Source organism: Convolutriloba macropyga, chromosome 11 (genome assembly GCF_964194025.1).
Source record: "Convolutriloba macropyga chromosome 11, txConMacr16.3, whole genome shotgun sequence".
NCBI classification, from domain to species: Eukaryota; Metazoa; Xenacoelomorpha; order Acoela; family Convolutidae; genus Convolutriloba; species Convolutriloba macropyga.
Window position 1 is genome coordinate 51,208,895 of NC_134478.1, and position 17,972 is coordinate 51,226,866.

Consider the following 17,972-nt stretch of genomic DNA (forward strand, 5'->3'; position numbering starts at 1 on the left):
AAACATCAAGTCTGCCGATGAATAATTTGGCCCAGCGAATATTATCCCAACAACAAATTAATTTTGTCCCCCGAGCACCAAACGCCACTCTTCCTCCTTTTTCGACAAATCATCCAGCCCCCACAATCAACGTTCCCCTGCACCCAAGCGCCCCACCAAGTCCAAACATTCAACAGCACAACTCCGAACCCGCTCATCCTAACGTCCTTCCCATTCCGAACCCAGTCTTCGCACCTAACCTCACTGCTCCCATCCCACAAGTCACTTTGGATAATCAGCCTCTCGTCAAAACATTTCAGAATAATAATAACCGAGTAAACAAAGTAATACGTTCTGTTGCTCCTCCTTTCCTAACTATGCCCAATATCCCTCTTGGCCAGAACTTTGTGCCAAATATGAGTCATTGGCGGTTTCCACAGCACAGACCGTCAATAGTCAATCAAAACACAACCACCGTGAATAGTCTGCCTCCAAATGTACACGCCCATATCGCACCATCAAGCACTTATGTTCCACCACGAACTTATCACAATTCGCCCCCTTTGATTGATATGCAATCACCGTTAGGCGCGCAGCAGGAAAACCTGATCGCGACTACTAATGTTGTACCTGGTTTAGCCACTCCGGTTTTTCAGCCAACATACCCCTATGTTGGGCCCACTCCGTTGAGTTGGAGCGGTCCGCAGGTGTCTGCACCTGCCCCTCCGATACAGGACAATGCGTCATTGATTAGGGAATTAGCTGATGCAATAACAAGCAAGAGAAACGACCCTTTGCCCGAGTGGAAACTTGCAGAGTTTAATGGCGACCCATTAAAGTGGCATGAGTGGTATGGTCAATTCAAAAGCGCGATCGACTCGCAAACGCTCACTGATGACGTTAAATTGACATACCTTAAGACACTCGTCACTGGTAAAGCAAAGATTGCAATCGCCGAGTTTGCTTACTGTGGTTTAATGTACAAGGATGCACTAAGGACTTTGGAACGTAAATTTGGCCAGCCACAGGCAGTCGTAAGTGCACACTTGGATAAACTAAGCAGTTTTCCACCTCTTAAAATGCACAATAGTGATAACATCATAAACTATTCTGCTGCAATATCCAGTCTCGTTGGGGTTTTCAAGTCGTTATCATATGATGCTGATTTGAAGAGCGCTTCCCTACTTAACCAAGCGGTACAGAAGTTACCACCAAACATGAAAGAGTCATGGTCACTCTTTACGGTTAAGAAGCACTGGGTTAAGCCTACCCTCCTTGACTTTAACGATTGGCTTAAAGAAAAGGCTGAGGCCCATGATCTTATGAAACAAAGCGCAACCAAGGCCAAACCTGAAGAGAACATCACTTCAGTAACCAAGACCAAAACAGCCTCAAAAGTGTTTGCATCAAATTCGCAACAAAGGGAAACAAAGAAGCAAATGCCATCTGCTTCCACAAATACTTACTTTCGATGCATTGTATGCAAAGGTAACCACCGGCTATGGGAGTGTCGAGTTTTCAAGGAAAAGACTCCAACCCAGAGAGCTAAGTTGGTGGCGGATAACAAACTTTGCTTTTCGTGCTTACGGGACAAGCACACATTCCGCCAGTGCCCTCAACCAAGAAAGTGCCGAGCAGAAGGGTGCAATAGTTCGCATAACACACTATTGCATGGAGCAGATAGGGTTTTCCCAACAAAACAGTCGACAAATCCCAATACTATCCAGTCACCTGGCAACACAGGTCAAAGTAAAGCAACTACTAGTCAACAGCCGTCTAATAAGACCACAACAATGTCATCTGTTACTGATGTTAAGGGCCTCCTTCAGGTAACGGAGTTGCAGTTGGTCAGTTCCTCCGGTTTAGATACCAAGGCTTTAGTATTGTGTGATACCGCCTGCAGTAACTCTTGGGTGGCCGGTAGTCTCGCAGATAGACTCGGTTTGCACGGTAAAGCACTAAAGCTAACTGTCAAAGGTATTAATACCGAAGAAGTAGTTGACACTAGGATTGTTGAAGTCACTGTGAAACCAAGAGAACATCAAGATTTCGAACCATTTACCATCAACCCTTTCGTTAAAGAGAGTCTGAACGTCGGCTCTGATATAATTAATGTACAGGCCCTGCAGGAGACTTACCCACACTTAGCAGTCCTTGATCCCGTGACATATTCCTATAAAGACATTGAGATGATACTCGGACAAGATGTCTATCATGCCATCCGCCCGTTAGAATACTTCTCTGCCGATGAGAAGCGTTCACCCGTTGCCGTACGCTTACCCATAGGTTGGGTCTTAAGCGGTCCGTTACCATCAAGTTCTTGTTTAACCTCAACGTGCTTTAAAGTGAATATCGAACATGACAATGAGTTAGCAAGTCAAGTAAAGTCATGGTACGACATTGAATCATTCGGAGCAAACAAGCAGGTCGACTCCAGATCTGCAGCAGACGCAAGGGCTCACGAGATCCTTGAGAGTACCACCATACACAATGGCCTGAGATACGATGTCGGAATGCTTTGGGCAGCAGATAACACCAAGCTCCCAAACAATTACTTCTCATCCCTTGTGCAACTAAAATCTCTCGGAAAACGATTGGCTAAGGATGAAGACCTTAGAGAGAAGTATACTAGTACCATCAAGGAAGACCTAAACAAGGGATATGTAATTGAGGTTCCGGACGCTCACAAGGTTGAGAATCGGTCCGATAAAGAGTGGTACCTACCCCACCATCCGGTTTTAAACCCGAACAAACCGGATAAGGTGCGTAGGGTGCTCAATGGAGCAGCAAAATTTCATGGCGCCTCACTGAATAAATTTTTGCTCACTGGCCCTGATCTGCTCCAAAACCTTATTTACGTACTTCTTCGCTTCCGACAACATACATATGCCGTCTCTGCCGACATCGAGGGAATGTTTCTACAGGTTGGTGTATTACCATCAGACCAACCATCGCTTCGCTTTCTGTGGCGGGAGGACCCCACAACTAACGTTGTAGTGTATCAATATACGCGCCATATATTCGGGGCTAAAGACTCGCCCACATGCGCCAACTATGCATTACAACGCACTGCGAGAGACAATGCCAAGTTTTACCCCGAAGCTGCAAAAGCCGTCCTTGAAAACTTCTACATGGACGATTACCTTGACTCAGTGGAGTCTCCTGAGAAAGCCATCAATAGATCGAAGGAATTGGTACATCTTCTCCATCTCGGTGGGTTCAAGCTTACAAAGTTTGTAAGCAATGTGCAAAATCTGGCTGATCGAATTGATGGTTCGCCTCAATCTACTGAGCCCAAGGTTATTGTTTCATGTCAGGAGGATTCATCGCATGTGCTAGGATTAAAGTGGGATCACACTAATGACACTTTAGTTGTGAGTAGGGGTACAAGCTGCGCTATCACCAAGTCCCTCACGCAACGCTTGGTCTTAAGTCTTGTCTCGAAAGTCTTTGACCCCATTGGTCTTGTCGCACCGTTTACCGTCGGTGCGCGATTGCTCTTAAAAGACATCTGGCGTGCCACAGGACAGCAATGGGATGACGAGCTCCCACAGGACATGGTTCAAAGATTTTTAGTCTGGAGTGCGGACTTACCAAAGCTTGAAAACATCAAAATTCCTCGAAGTTACTTTAGTGGACCCTTTGATAATACAGAGTTGCATATGTTCGGTGACAGTTCTCAGGATATTTTCAGTGCCGTTGCATTTCTTCGAGCCCGAGTAACAACCCCTACGGGCAAGATAAAAACAGAGCTTGCGTTTGTTTTGGGGAAAGCGCGCGTGGCGCCAATGAAAGTATTGACTGTCCCTAAACTGGAATTGCAAGCAGCTCTACTTGCCGCTCGGCTGAAGAACGAAATTATTCAGGCACTTACTGTAACTGTTAACCAAGTATTCATGTGGACAGACAGCACGACCGTTCTTCAGTGGATAAACTCTAATGAAAAGCAACCAATCTTTGTTGCAAACCGCGTTTGTGAAATTTTGGAGTATACCAGCGTTGACCAATGGAACCACGTCGCAACTAAGGATAATCCAGCTGACGCTGGCACGCGTGGAATGTCCGCTGAGGTTTTGCAACTAAGCAGTTGGGTCAATGGTCCACATTTCTTAATTAACACAAGGTTCCCTTTCGTGCCGAACAAAGACGTCATTAATAACATCAAACTTGGCGTCAACCAAGCAGTCATCATAGAAGACACTGTCTCTCTCGCTACATCTGTTAAAAAACAGACAACTCCCGTTCCGTCGTTATTCCCATTTGATAAGTTTAGTTCTTATCAAAAGTACTTGCGCATTGCCGCGTACGTTCTCCGGCTTTTGCCGAAACATGCCGGCTACCGTAACCCCGATGGTAGCATTACCGACCCTACTGAGCTTGACGAAGCCGAGCGTCATCTACAGTATTTGGTGCAAGGAGAGTCTTTTGAAGCCGAAAGAAAAGATCTCATTGACAATAAATTCGTTAAACGGAGTAGCCGAATTGCTCCACATTCACCGTTTATTAGTCCAAATGGGCTAATCCGTTCCACGGGCCGCATCAAGCGGTTAACTGAAGTTGGGTTTAACGTAAAGTACCCAATCATCTTAGATGCACTTCATCCGTTTGTAAAACTGTTCCTTGAACACACGCACGTAAAGCATTATCATCAGGGCGTTGAATACCTAAGATCAATTGTGCAGGAACACTACACAGTACTGAAACTAAGATCATCCTTGCGTTCCATCAAAGCACACTGCCTGAGATGCCGAGAATTCCAAGCTGTAACTATGCAACCAATCATGTCTGACTTACCTAAGGAGAGACTTGCTTACCAGTCTCCTCCCTTCACGAACACTGGCGTTGACTACTTTGGGCCATTCTATGTTACTGTCCGCCGTACTACCGAGAAAAGGTGGGGCTTCCTCTTCACCTGTCTCACTACTCGCGCTGTCCATGTCGAGATAGTTACATCCATGGACACCAGTTCTTGTGTTATGGGAGTTGAGCGGTTTGTGTCACGCAGGGGTACACCTGCCATGATTTGGTCGGACAATGGCACTAACTTTATTGGAGCGGAGAAAGAACTCCGAGAAAGTATTGAAAAGTGGAACGTTGTCAACATTGCAGCTGAGCTCGCTCACAAAGGTATAAAGTGGAGGTTCAATCCACCCAGCGCACCACATCAAGGTGGTATCTGGGAGAGGTTGGTACGCAGCTTCAAGCGCGTGTTGTATACTATTCTTGGCACGCGTCGCCTCACGGATGAAGTGCTGCATACTACCTTTTGTCTCGTGGAGAATGCTCTCAATTCGCGTCCTTTAACACCCGTAAGCGCCGATCCGTGCGATTTGAACGCTTTAACGCCCAACCACTTTCTTTTAGGAGAATACTCTACCGGTATTCCGTCTGTTGTCGGCAATAATGAGCTTGACCATCGTAAACGTTACGCCCGTGCGCAGTCGTACGCTAATGCGATCTGGTCCCGTTGGATCAAAGAGTACGTACCGACGCTGAACCGACGTTCTAAGTGGCAGACGCCTGCCGAGCAACACCTTAAGACCGGTGACTTGGTTTGGATAGTTGAAGAAACCAACCCTAGGGGTTACTACCCAACCGCTCGGATTGTGGAACTCCGTTACGGCTCCGATAGCGTCGCGCGCTCCGCCGTTTTACGTACGTCGACCGGTTCACTCGTCCGCCCGCTTGTAAAACTTGTACCAGTTTTCCCAACATCTTCTTCCGGGCCGGAGGATGTTACGAAGTAAATAAAACAACGAATTTTAGCCAATCAGATTCGAGTATTTCTAAACTTTAAAATAAGAATTAAATACGTTCTAATATACGTAGAATGTTCCGAAAAAGTTCATTTAACCTAATTCTAAGTAAATAGAACCATGATATGTATCGATTAAGCTGGTTTTCGGCTTAATATTTTTAGGTTTTCTAGACAATTGCCGATTGAATACGAACTGATTTTGACGTCAATGACATCAGACAAAAAACCTGTTAAATGAACAACAAAAAATCTTGCCGTCTAAGTTCCACTTGTTGCTTTGTACGTCTTAATGCTTACACTAATGCTTACACGTTGTTATGCTTTCTATATGTCGAAAAAAGTTGAATTGAATCGTCCGAACTACAGTTTTACTGAGTTTATAGTGCGTATGCACTTGAACTTGAATTCTGACCGTATAATATATTAAGTTTGCTATCAGTTTTGAACTGAGTTTTGGTCTCAGTGGGAAATTTCACCAGTATTTTTAGAAACAATTGCCCTATTACATCATTACCCTAACTTTTAACAATTACCAATCTTACTACCTTCTTTGTTCAGGATGCGCATAAAATTTTCCATTTGGTCTAGAGAAAAGGCCATACTCGCATAATTATTTAACCATTTCAAAAGAAAGGTTGGAAAAATTAAGTGTGCAACCAAAGGTTAATAATAAGCTTGAATTTGGTATAATTTGTTTTGGTAATAACATTTGAGTTTGAACTGTTACCGAACTATGCATTAAAGTTTTCATCACTTTTTAAATGACCTGTCTGCTCTGTTATTGGGATGTTCAATTTTTGCGGCTCTTTTTGGAAAGAATGGTCCTGATCGGAACTGCTGATTGATTTGAAATTGAAGTGTTTGACCTTTCATGGTTTCTTAATCACCATTAGGAATAGTCACTTGCTTGTTGGAAAGCCACAAATCTTCGGCGCTTAATAATCGAAAATAGCTTTGTACTTTGAAACAACAAAAAATATTTTGGTTTCAGGTACACTATCTTGGCGCCACAACTTTGCACTGTGTTAGAAGTTAAGGGTTGCTTTTCTTGAAATTTCTATTTCGATTAACATATGAAGAACGTACTTTTTCAGATTTTTTAGACGTTTCATGAAATTTCTGGAAATTGTGGTAAAATCCGAGGTGAAATTCGGTTAACCTGATCTGAATTGTGGTGAGTGAGATTATGATGCCGTTATGTAATACTGTTTGTTGTTTACATATACATCTCAATAATCTATCTAACCTACTTAGATTTGTTGGAAGAAATACGGATAATTTGTGTTTTTCACAGATAATGCACCTCGTGAAGTGATCGCAGTTCGTGTTGTCCTCACTGCCGGTAACGGGGGGAAGGTTCTATATTGTCAGTCGATATTATTGATGATCAAGTCAAAGTTGTTTCGTTAGCAGACAGCTATCTTGTATTTGATGTTTTTTGCGTTTTTCTTTGCGCAAAATTTAACGGACTTTGGTATTTGTGTCAAAAAATTCCACTTATCAGTATCTACCAATTAAGCAACTCTCTAAGTTTTTGTGCCTATAGTTACAACAGGTTTGTCAAAAAAATGTCACAGACAAAATAGATTTCGGAAACAATTTTTTTCAGAAGATCACTCTGTTATTAGACGTTTTTAATAAAAAAATATTTTTCGTATTTTTATCAGTTAGTTTGTCTAATTAGCTCTAATTGGTCATTATAACCTGCTGACGCAAAAATTAGAGTACAATTATACGACGCAGTATTTGATATGCACACTCGTTACCAACCCTCTTTGCAGAAATAGGTTTTTTTAAAACAAAAGGGTTGTTTTGTTGGTCAAGTTTAGGATGATTCAAACATCTTAATTCAAGTGACCAAATACATGTTTAAATTTGCAGTTTAAATCCAATGTGACCATCTCGCGCTCTCTTAGACAATTAATTATACGCTCACAATGGCAATATGGAGTACGTCTCTAAACAAATTGGTTCTGCTCCAGCATTCCTTTAAATCCAAAAAGCAGTCCCTGTATTTGGTTTTTGCTTGAATACCTCGTCCGTTTTTCTTTAAAAGTTTATAGTTAGTACCATAAAATTGCAACGCTAGCGAACTTTGTAAAACTCCTGACATGCAAATAAGTATCAATATGCTGATAACTGTTTTTTATAGGTTTGAACTTGACCTTTGAAACGTTCGATAGTGTTGCAACTTTATGCTATTAACTGTATATCATGAGGTCTATTATTTTATTTTAGTTTTTAGTCGTCTGTCTTTTTGGTGCACAATTTTTGCTTGACTGTTTTTGCTTCCATCACGCTTGATTTTTCGATTTTTTCTTGATGTAAATTGCTCGCTAGAGGAACACCAAGCCGAGGAACTCCAAGTGACGACAGTAGTTTATTTTTGAATGTCAAACAAAAACTATCTCGATTTTTGCCTATAGAAGCACTAGTTATATAAGTTATATAGGCCCCTTCGTACACCTAATGCCCCGTTTAAGCAAGCAGCAATAAAATTGATTGTCCATAAGTCGTTCGTGAGCAATTTATCTGTTTTTAGTTGGATATTATGTTTTATTTAAAACTTTTGTCAATTAGAATAATTGATTGGTAGGCAGTCAGGAAACATGTTAACATGTTAGTCAGTTTTTTGAGCAATTAAACTAAACTTGAGTTGAAGATTATTTTAGCGCTCTAAAAAGATTAAGTTGTGTGTTTAGGCCTTCACGTTGGCTAGTGCAACTCGTCCACAAATTTTGTCATTATGATCTTGCGTTGAGTTTAAGTTTTAGCGCCTTCTGGTACAGCGAAGTAGACACTCTTTGTTGAGGTTTACTTTAATTTCAGTTTAGATGGTTTTGAGTTGTGTGATGGTGGTTCTCACATTTTTCGAGAAGCAAGTGTCTTTGTTAGTGCAGCAAGCACTTTGTTTTTTTTTCTAGTTTTTTGAGGGAATCCTTCACTAACACATGTACTCAGTTTTAAGCACTATTTGCTTGTTAGAGAAATAAAGCGCTTGATGAAGTATATGTACTGATAATGCAATATTAAAATCTCCAATAAACCTATAAACTGGTCCGTTCAAGAGATCAGTGAATGTTTACGAAGAACCAATACTTCATGAGCTATAAGAGTTACGGGAAAATCATCACCTCAACAGAAAAAATCTTCAGACTGGGTTCACCAAAACTCTCTTTTGAACCTTAAAAAATGCTTTTTTAAATGCCTTCCGTTCTTGCTGAATAACGTCGTCAGTTTTAATTGACAACGAGAAACAGCTAAATGATACTTAATAGTGGCCTCAATTATGTTGTAAAATAACTAACTCTCTAAGTTAGTTAGATACTTAATACAGTGTGTAGTATTTTTAAAAACGTGAATTTTTGAACTTCACCAACAATATTTTAATTGGCGAGTTTTGATCTTTCATTATTTCAACGATTGAAGAATCAATTATGATTAAATAATAAAAATTTCACGGGATATCATAGAATCTGGCTTGCTCCACAAGATAAATAGTCTAAGCACTGACCGTGAATTTTTGATTTTAACTGACCTCTTCTTTTCTAAGCCTCAAGATTTAAGGAAAGTTTTGGAGACCAGAAATTTTTGTTCAATTCATATCAATTTTATTTCTATTTGATGGAAACTCTCTCTCTCTCTCTCTCTCTGAGTAAGACGTTAAAAGAATATTTTGTGTTATTGACAGGAAGAAGGTTTTTGATACTTCCCTAAAGTTACTTTACTTTTTCGTTGCCATATAGAAGAAATGTTTTCTGGGTGGAGGTTTTTGTCTTGTTTTTTTTCAGATTTTAACCAGCCGGTGTGATTTAATATAGTGCTCAACTGTATTTGATATCAAATATGCCGGTTCAAAGTTTTGGTAATGTTGTTGAAGGCTTTTTAAGTCCAACTTTGATGGCTACATATTTCTCAACAGCTCAAATCCTACGACAGGCATTAGGTGCCATGAAATTAATTTTCACCATGTTTTATTAAAAATGAGATCAATGTGAATTGAAAAGTTATTCAGAGCTAGCCCTCTGCCCATAACTTTTTACCACGATTTGCTCATAAAATAGACAAATAACATAATAGCTTGGCTTAAATGTGCAATAATGCTGAGCTGATTTGGAGAGCAAGTTTTGCAAAGTTTTTTTGCTGGTAATTTTTCATGATTTATAGGACAAATTCAAAAACTCTCCTTGGTTTGTAGTTTTTTTTTCGACAGAACGTTATAGGGTTGTAGAAGCTTTCATCGTTGCTCAGTCACTTTTTTGTGAAAATTTTAAACCAAACTGACTGGCAATGCTTAAGTAAGCAATATTTTTGAATTAATTTGTTCTTTTTATGTCTTTGTTTTGTTTTACAGAATTGCACGAAGATCTCTGAAGGTTTTTGGAAACATTGTTATGGGTAGCGATTGGTTTTCGATTTGGACTTCACTAAATGGCATAAGCGGTTAAAAGAAATTTGGATTTTTTTCAAAAACGCTTCTCGTTTTGCCTGATGACCGTCACTTTTGTTTCAGTTAATTCAAAAAAGAGGGTCTGATCACTTTTGGTACATCTAACAGCTCGCATATTTAATTTTCCTTTTTTACTCGCACCTTTACATTGTTGTTATTTTGGAAAAATAGTAGAGATAAAACTAGGTGAGAAACTAGCTGACGTGAATTTTATGCTTGGGTGTCAAATACGACTGTGGGAAAAACGCACTTTTGTCATGGAACATTCTTCCTTTGATAAATAGGAAATTGGTACAGAAATTGTCCGCCTTGATAAGAAATTAGACCTCTTGGAATTGTTGCTGAGTGCTGTATCATCGGCAGTATTTGACCTCAACTGATCATGTTTAACGAAAAATTTTGAAGGCAACGCCTGAAAGGATAATAAAATACATTCTCTTCACGTTTTTTGAGATTTGTTTGTTTCAAATTTATTCGTGATATTTTTAAAACTTGGTGGTAGTAATAGGAAAATGTTTTTTTAAAATTAAATTGACCCAAATTTCAGATGTCGAAATTGTTGCTATGTTGAGAAGTAATTTTTTAATCGAATATAATTATCTGAAATTGAGTATTATTCATACAATATTGTCGAAAATCCTGTTCATATGTACGAAGAGCTGATAAAATTTGTAAGCTAATTTTTGCGGACGTTTTTTTGAGTTTTATTTGAAGTCTGTCCACATTTGATTAAGATTAAAAATTGAATGTGCGTCATCAAGGGCTATAACTTGGCATCTTAAAACGTTCTCTTCAGTCATAACAAGAGGTGACTTGAGGCGTATCTAGACTTACTTCTTAAGCACAAATGTTTAACCAATTTGGGTAATTATGAAACTTGTTTGAGGTCTACTCCAGTGACTTATTGGTATTGTATATTTGAAAGAACAGCTGAAGTTTTAGCTCTAAACTCTTTCTCGTGTTCAACTTTCTCCATTCAAATACATAGACTCGATTCAAACGTTTACAAATGTACAATCGGCATGCCTCGGTTATTACGTAACACCAAACAGTTCAGTTTACCATTGAATCAAAGCAAAGCTTATACCACACAATACAAAACTGGTCATCAAATTTGAACAACTGCAGTGTAATTATGCTGTTCAAACATAAGTTTTATAATGGCATTATAACTTTCTACAAGTTTAGTCGTTCTGCAATTCATATAAAATTGAACATTTTTTGAGAAAGATTTAGTTATAAACGAGTTAGTTCATTTTTTATTTAAAAATTTGGCTATGAAACTGTTTTTAATTTTCGAAGAAAAAATGCGACCAAACTGTTGTTGGTCATAAAATGTACACGTCAAAGTTTGCTCATGCATATTAACGATATTCAATTACAATTTACATTTCTCTCAAAAATCTTGGTTAATTACAATTATCATTGCCGCGCAGTTTTCATGAGCTCAAAAACCAGCGTTTGTTCAAGCTTTAAAAGTCCAATTAATTTTCGTTTCATCTGAGTACTTTTATTCTGCTTAGATTTTAGGACGTTATTGAAGTTGACATGAAACACGTTTACCGATTTCCATATTAATCAGAATCAGGACTTCTGAAACAAAATTTCTGAGACATCGTTTATTAAGACAAAGCGAAGAATTGACAGTTGAAATATTGTTTAAACGGAGGAGAATAGATTTGAACATTTTCTCGAGACTGTATAATCTTTACTGAAATTATTACCACGAATTGAAACACAGACTTTGAAACTTGCATTCTTGTCAAGTGAATCATAACTTGTCATAATTTACTCACAAATTTGTTCTAAATAGTTAGAACCTTTTTTTCTTTGCTTTTTGACATAATTTGAACTGTTTCCTTTGCAGCTGTAGAATATAGAGCAGGTCAACTCTGAATGGTTGTGATACAAATTTCTGCCTAGAAACTTCTGAGGAAACTCATCGCGTTAAAAGCTTTTTTCACAACAATATTCCGAGATTTTTATTGCTAAAAATTGTTTATGCAAAAAGAAACATTCCGCTTGTTTTCGTTTGTAAAAATAATTCGAGATTTGAAGTATAGTTATTCTCGGACGAGTAAGCATGCATAGTTCAAATTGTTGAAATCATTTCATGGTGTCTTAACTGTAACGATTGGTATCGCGTTCTAATAGGCCGTATGAACGTATCAATGCAAACATACTGCCGCATATTGCCACAGGTGTAGGAAAGCAAATTTTTATCTCACTGGGTAAAGGGGAAACAGTTCATTTTAAAAAAAAAGTTGTTCATTTTTTATTTGCAATTATGGCTGAGGGTGGAATGAAATTGGAACTTGGACTTGACAGAGGTCAGAGGTTCGAACCCGTGCAACACTCGCCTCCTGGCTCTCCCAGTTTGTTTGTGGGTTTTCCGGGAGATGTAAACAGTGTGGATATCAATGGGGAGAAATACCTGAGACTGTCAGCTTGTACCTCAGGCAATTGTTTCCTCAATTTTTAAAAAAGCATAACAAAAAAAGAATTTGAATCGAATCGTTGAATCCGTTATAAAAAGTTTGTATAGTGAAGTCATTTTTCAATCAATTATTAAGCTAAATCAATTTCTCTTGTTATGGAGGCCACGTAATGAGTAAATATATTAAAAAGTTAAACATTTTGCTAAAAAAATTTTCTTTGCCAAGTTAAGTTATTGTAAGTCCCATATATATAAATATCAAAACGGAAGTTACACGTTCGACCAAGTGGCAATTCATGTCTGCCTGTCCATTGTCATGCTTAGCATATGTAAAATTCCAATAGATTTTCAAATTGAGTGGAGTATTTGAAAAATTCCTAAAAATGTAACAATTGCCTTGCAGTCGTGAACAACAAAAATTCGGACGATGTTCACAGTTTTGACGTGCCGAGAGTTAACGATCCTGGACCACCTGAACTGGAAGCTGATCATTCGAATGTTGACACAGAAAGTTCTTATGACAGAGGCAAGTCGGTCGTGACCATAACATCTACGTCTGAAGAATTTGACAATGAACTGATAAGCACAGGTAGGGCGTGGATTGCGCACTGATCTTGCCTGAGAATCGATAAAATAGACCGTGGTTAACAAAGAATAGTAACTAACGATTGCTGAATTTGAATTTTTTCCATCTGTTAGTTCTGAATGTCGGAAAGATTAGCTTTGAGCATGGATTTCACATTGAAAAAGACTACTTGGAACAATTTTTTAAAAACTTTTCAGGACTCTGTTGGACTTTGTATTCAATGCGCAATTAATTAGTGTTCAACTCGGGTTTCATAGCGGAGTAACTACAATTCATTTACAGACGAAGGTAATTTATAGGGGGGATGGGATATTAGGCGAAAGAAAGTTTTGTAGCCATTAGGCAAAAATCCTGATCTAAAAGAGGTACTTCAAAATCCACTCAATGCTATAAAGTTGTCAAGTGTCCCTAACAGTAGTTTTGACATGCATACACGTTGTTAAAAATACATGACAATTTTATCATTTTTAGTGTTTTGCCTCACAGCCGATGATTTTAGCTGAAAGACAGTGATTTATTTTTGGTTGTCATTATAGCACTACCAAGGCAAAATTACATTTGCTGAAGATACATTTGCTTTTAAATTTTGCTTTTTAAAGCTAGATTACATTTGCTTTTAATAGGTATTATCAATGGACAATTGACCTAGTTAATGAAATTTTTTATATAATTGTGTGGTAGAACTTCTATATTATTGCATACTAAAATTGCGCATGATTGTAAACACCATAGTGCAGCCTATGGTGTTTACAATCATGCGCAATTTTAGTATGCAATAATATAAAAGCAAATGTAATGGCTGTCGGGCACTATATTAGTTCTTTGATTATGTTGCCTACTTAAAATTCTACCGTTATTGTTAGTTTGAAACACTCACGTGCACATTTTAAATTGCCGAAAGTCTGCAGTGCCAGAAGTTAAAATGCGAGAAGTTGCTACTTAGCCAGAAGCCCGAAGTTCTCAGTGACTTCAAGCAGAGCCACTTAACTGTTACAGAATAAATAATAGTCACCCGAAGAACATATTGACTTGACAAAAACGCGCTTGCGCCCGATTTCTGGTTACAATAAAAAGGTACAAGGTTGAATAGAATTTAAGTAGTTCTATTTTTACAGTTTCAGAAAAGAAAAATTTCAGCACATTTTTACCCGTTTAATCGAAATTAAGAAGTTCACAAAATTTAGTATCTGGAAATTGAACGTGTCTTTATCGATCACAATTTTATTAGCGCTTTCTAATTAGCATTTGGGAAAGGCGTGCAATTGAAATTTTGGTACCGCGATACATCAAATAATTTAAGGACTAATTAGAAGGACTAATTCCTTGTGAAAGCATTTAAAAAAATTATTGCGTGATTGTTCCTCGTGTTTTTCTCTGACTAATCTGGAAGCTAGACGACACGGTTCAGGTTGACTTCTGTTCTTCCGACTTTTGCTCTCGATTTTTTAATATTGCTTGATGTGACTATTCAAGTGTATATAGAACTACTAATGTCGACTCAACTAGTAATGTAGGCGAAATAAAACCTTATATAGTGAGTGTCAACTATTTTAATGTAATCGGGGAGCGCTAGCCGATTACATTAAAGTAATTGACGCTCATTATATCAGGTTTCATTTCGCCTACATAACTATAAGGTTCCGACATGTCATAGTTTTTGATAATGTTTGTGCAGCATGTGTTTGGGAAAAGCAGGTGAATAAAGATCGAATTTTTAAATATAAGCATTTAATTTCCCTGTTGTCGTTTTTTTAAATTTTGATTTAGCCAAAAGATTACGAAGTTGTACGTTTATTCTCGTTATTAAAAACGGCGTACTCGAATTACAGAGTTTTTTTATTTTACGACTCCAAATTTGCAAATTTCGAATGTTTTGGTCAACTAATTTTAATTTTCAAATTTCGTTTTAAAGAGCCTGGTCCATGCTTCGTTTAGCAGTACAACATGACAAAAAGCGAGTATCATGACGCCATTCATGAGATGTTTTCATTGGTTGAAACTTAACCAACAAAACTTCTGCAATGAACCACAGAAAGCCTGCTGTTTTCGATCTTCCCTTGTCGATGACAACGTATTTCGTTTCCTGCATGTTCTCTTCAGTTTGGTTTTACCAGCTCTTCGTGGGTGACAATTAAGTTCCTGTTCTCAAGATTGATTCACTGTAGCTGTGATAGCTATAGTTGATTTTTCATCCTGCGTTTCTGTGGGGATTGTTGAGCAAACTACTGATTTAAAACATTTATTGGATACTTGTTGCAATTTTTAATTGTTTTTTTTTGCATTCAGGATAAAAAATATGTGTGTTGTTTTGTAAGGTTCCGAAAAGCTGCCAGCAAAGCATTCTGGTTCTTTGTCGTCGCTCTTTTCTGGTTCGTCTTCCTTGTAGTGTGTCGTGCACAATGGACACTAACGCTTGTGTGGCGTACCCCGCACATCTTGCTACAACTGCCAAATTTGAATTGGACTCGTTCTGAGGCAGCTGGGATGCATAAATTGCCGCTAAAATGTTCTTATGTGGTGGAAGAACAGCATTTCTAGTTGAAAAGTTCAGTGATTTTAATAGTGCAGTCTTTTTGAGATTCGTGTTTAAACTGGTTTATGCGGAATCTCCTTTTGATTATAACAGAGGTGCCAATGACGTTTTCTTTTCTTTCAACTGACTTTTCTTGTATTTTTACGGCATGCCGTGAATAAATTGATGTGGCACTGTTGTTCATCAATGCGGTTTATAACTGCATCGAGGTCGTCAACATTTGCGAGCTCTGCAAGTCGTTTTAAGTCTGCCAGGAAGTCCTCGGGTTGTTCTTTGGTGGCTGAATTTTTTTTGGGCTCCAGAGCTAATTAAAGTTTTTCTTTTGGTCGGCTCCAGCGTACCTGTTCCGTAATTCTTTTAAAGAGGCATTCAAGTAATTTGTGTATTCTCTACAAATTGTAGATTAAAATTTAGGGTTTTACCTGTCAAATGTAATTGCAGATACCGTGCGCGTTGGTGGTTTGCTTGTCGTATTCGAGAACACGCAGTGCTTGCCCTCAGTAGCCCTTCAAATTCTGACCAATTTTTGTCTGGTCGACCTTGATATGGGTTGAGATAAACGTTTGTCAAATTTTAGACACTAGTTTTTAAAGTTATTTTTGTGCTACATTTTGTTCAATACCTTTGAACACCAGGTTGGTTAAACTTGCGGAGTTTCGTTCGTGTCTGTGTTCATTGCCTTTGTACATAAGCCAGTTTTTCCAATCGTGCCATCTATGTTGGCTCTGTATACTTTCAAATTAATACTTCCAAATAAGTTTTCTGAAGTTGACGGTTTTCTTAACTTTCGATTGATTTAAATCTTGGATTGTGAGGAATTGTCTTGTCCTGTCTTTTATCCCGCAATTGTTTTTTCGGTCTTTTCCTTTTTGGTGCGTACTTTTTGGAATGTGTAACAATCTTGAACGTTACTTGCCAGCATTTTTTTTGGCCGGAGTTTTTCTTACCGAGTTATTTTATTAATAAAAATGGGGCAGTGGAGTTTGCTCGTCAATTGACAGGTCGGGCAGGCAGCTGAACGTTAAATTTCGATGGTTTATGTAAAAACGAATGTTTTTTCTGTCAAATATAAAAAATTGTAATTTTTTGTGTATCTTAGTGGACTTACTTAAAAACTTTAATTCTGAGATTAAGACCGAAAACTTTCGAAGACATTTAAGCACTCTTGAAGGCCATTTCCTGATTAATTGAAGAAGAACTTACACTATCAAAATTTCTCAGGGACATCTCTAACATTGTATGCAATTTACGAGAAAACCACATGAGTAAATCTGGGCCTCCGCTGAGTTTTGCCTTGAAATACATTTAAAATAAACATATATCTATCTTTACAGAAGGCACCATCAGAAGGGAACCTGTGAGCATCAACTTGATGGAAAATGTGGACATTCCCAATCCACCATCCAACTCTGAAGCCAATCAGATGGCAGATGCTATTGTAGTTCCAGACAGTCCTACAATTTCGGGTATTTGATTAAAATGGAGCTTGGAAATGTAGAAAAGATCGTAGCGGAATAAAAAGACACACAAATTATCAAACGACCAAGAGTATCTATTTTGAAAAAACTGTACCTACTAATGCGTATTTGATAAGGGATTCAAGTTGACAGATTGTCCCGAAAACCAAGGAGACCATCGGCAGAGTAACTCAAAAAAGTTTTCAATGGTAACCCTAGTTAATCGACGGCTATCTTGCAAGAGTCTTATAAGATTACGCACCATCTTGCAAGCTGTCGGATATGCAAGATTCTTGTAAGATAAGCGACATTATAATGTCTTTAAGGGTTCGAAATTTGCTTTTTTGTTCCGACCCCTCTTGAGGGGGGGAGGAACTATATAACCAAATGGGTTTTTTTTGTTCAGTCAATTTTCGCCGATCGATATATTCATCGTAAAGATTTGAGACTGGTATCATTAGAAAGCTCGTCCAGCGTAGAATATGGAATTAAAAAGATTTTTTTAATTTTCGTTTTCTACATGGAGTTATCGAGGTTTAAACTTCTGAGAAAAGTAGAGTGAATTCACGCTGTTTTTATTCATATTTTCCAAAATTTTTGCCTATATTTTCGTCAATTTTGCTAAAATTTCGTAAAATTTTTAAGAATAGTGTCGCGGATTTTATTTTTAATGGCAAACAAGCATTGTTGATTATTTGGATTTAATGTTTTTGCTCAAAAATTCTGGCTAAATTTTTCAAAATTCAGCCTTTTTCATCAAAAACAGCACGAA

At 38.1% G+C, this 17,972-nt stretch overlaps 1 protein-coding gene across 1 annotated transcript in view; it reads left to right on the plus strand.

Annotated features, from left to right (window-relative positions):
- Positions 1-11,316: 11,316 nt before the first annotated feature.
- The window catches only part of LOC142349163 (uncharacterized), a 60,580-nt gene continuing 53,924 nt past the window's right edge, over positions 11,317-17,972 (plus strand). The window contains exons 1-4 of the mRNA XM_075400578.1: positions 11,317-11,999; positions 12,452-12,646; positions 13,028-13,213; positions 17,078-17,209. Of these exons, the coding sequence (XP_075256693.1) occupies positions 12,475-12,646; positions 13,028-13,213; positions 17,078-17,209 (490 nt within the window). The 5' untranslated portion in view covers positions 11,317-11,999; positions 12,452-12,474. The remainder of the gene's footprint in view (positions 12,000-12,451; positions 12,647-13,027; positions 13,214-17,077; positions 17,210-17,972) is intronic.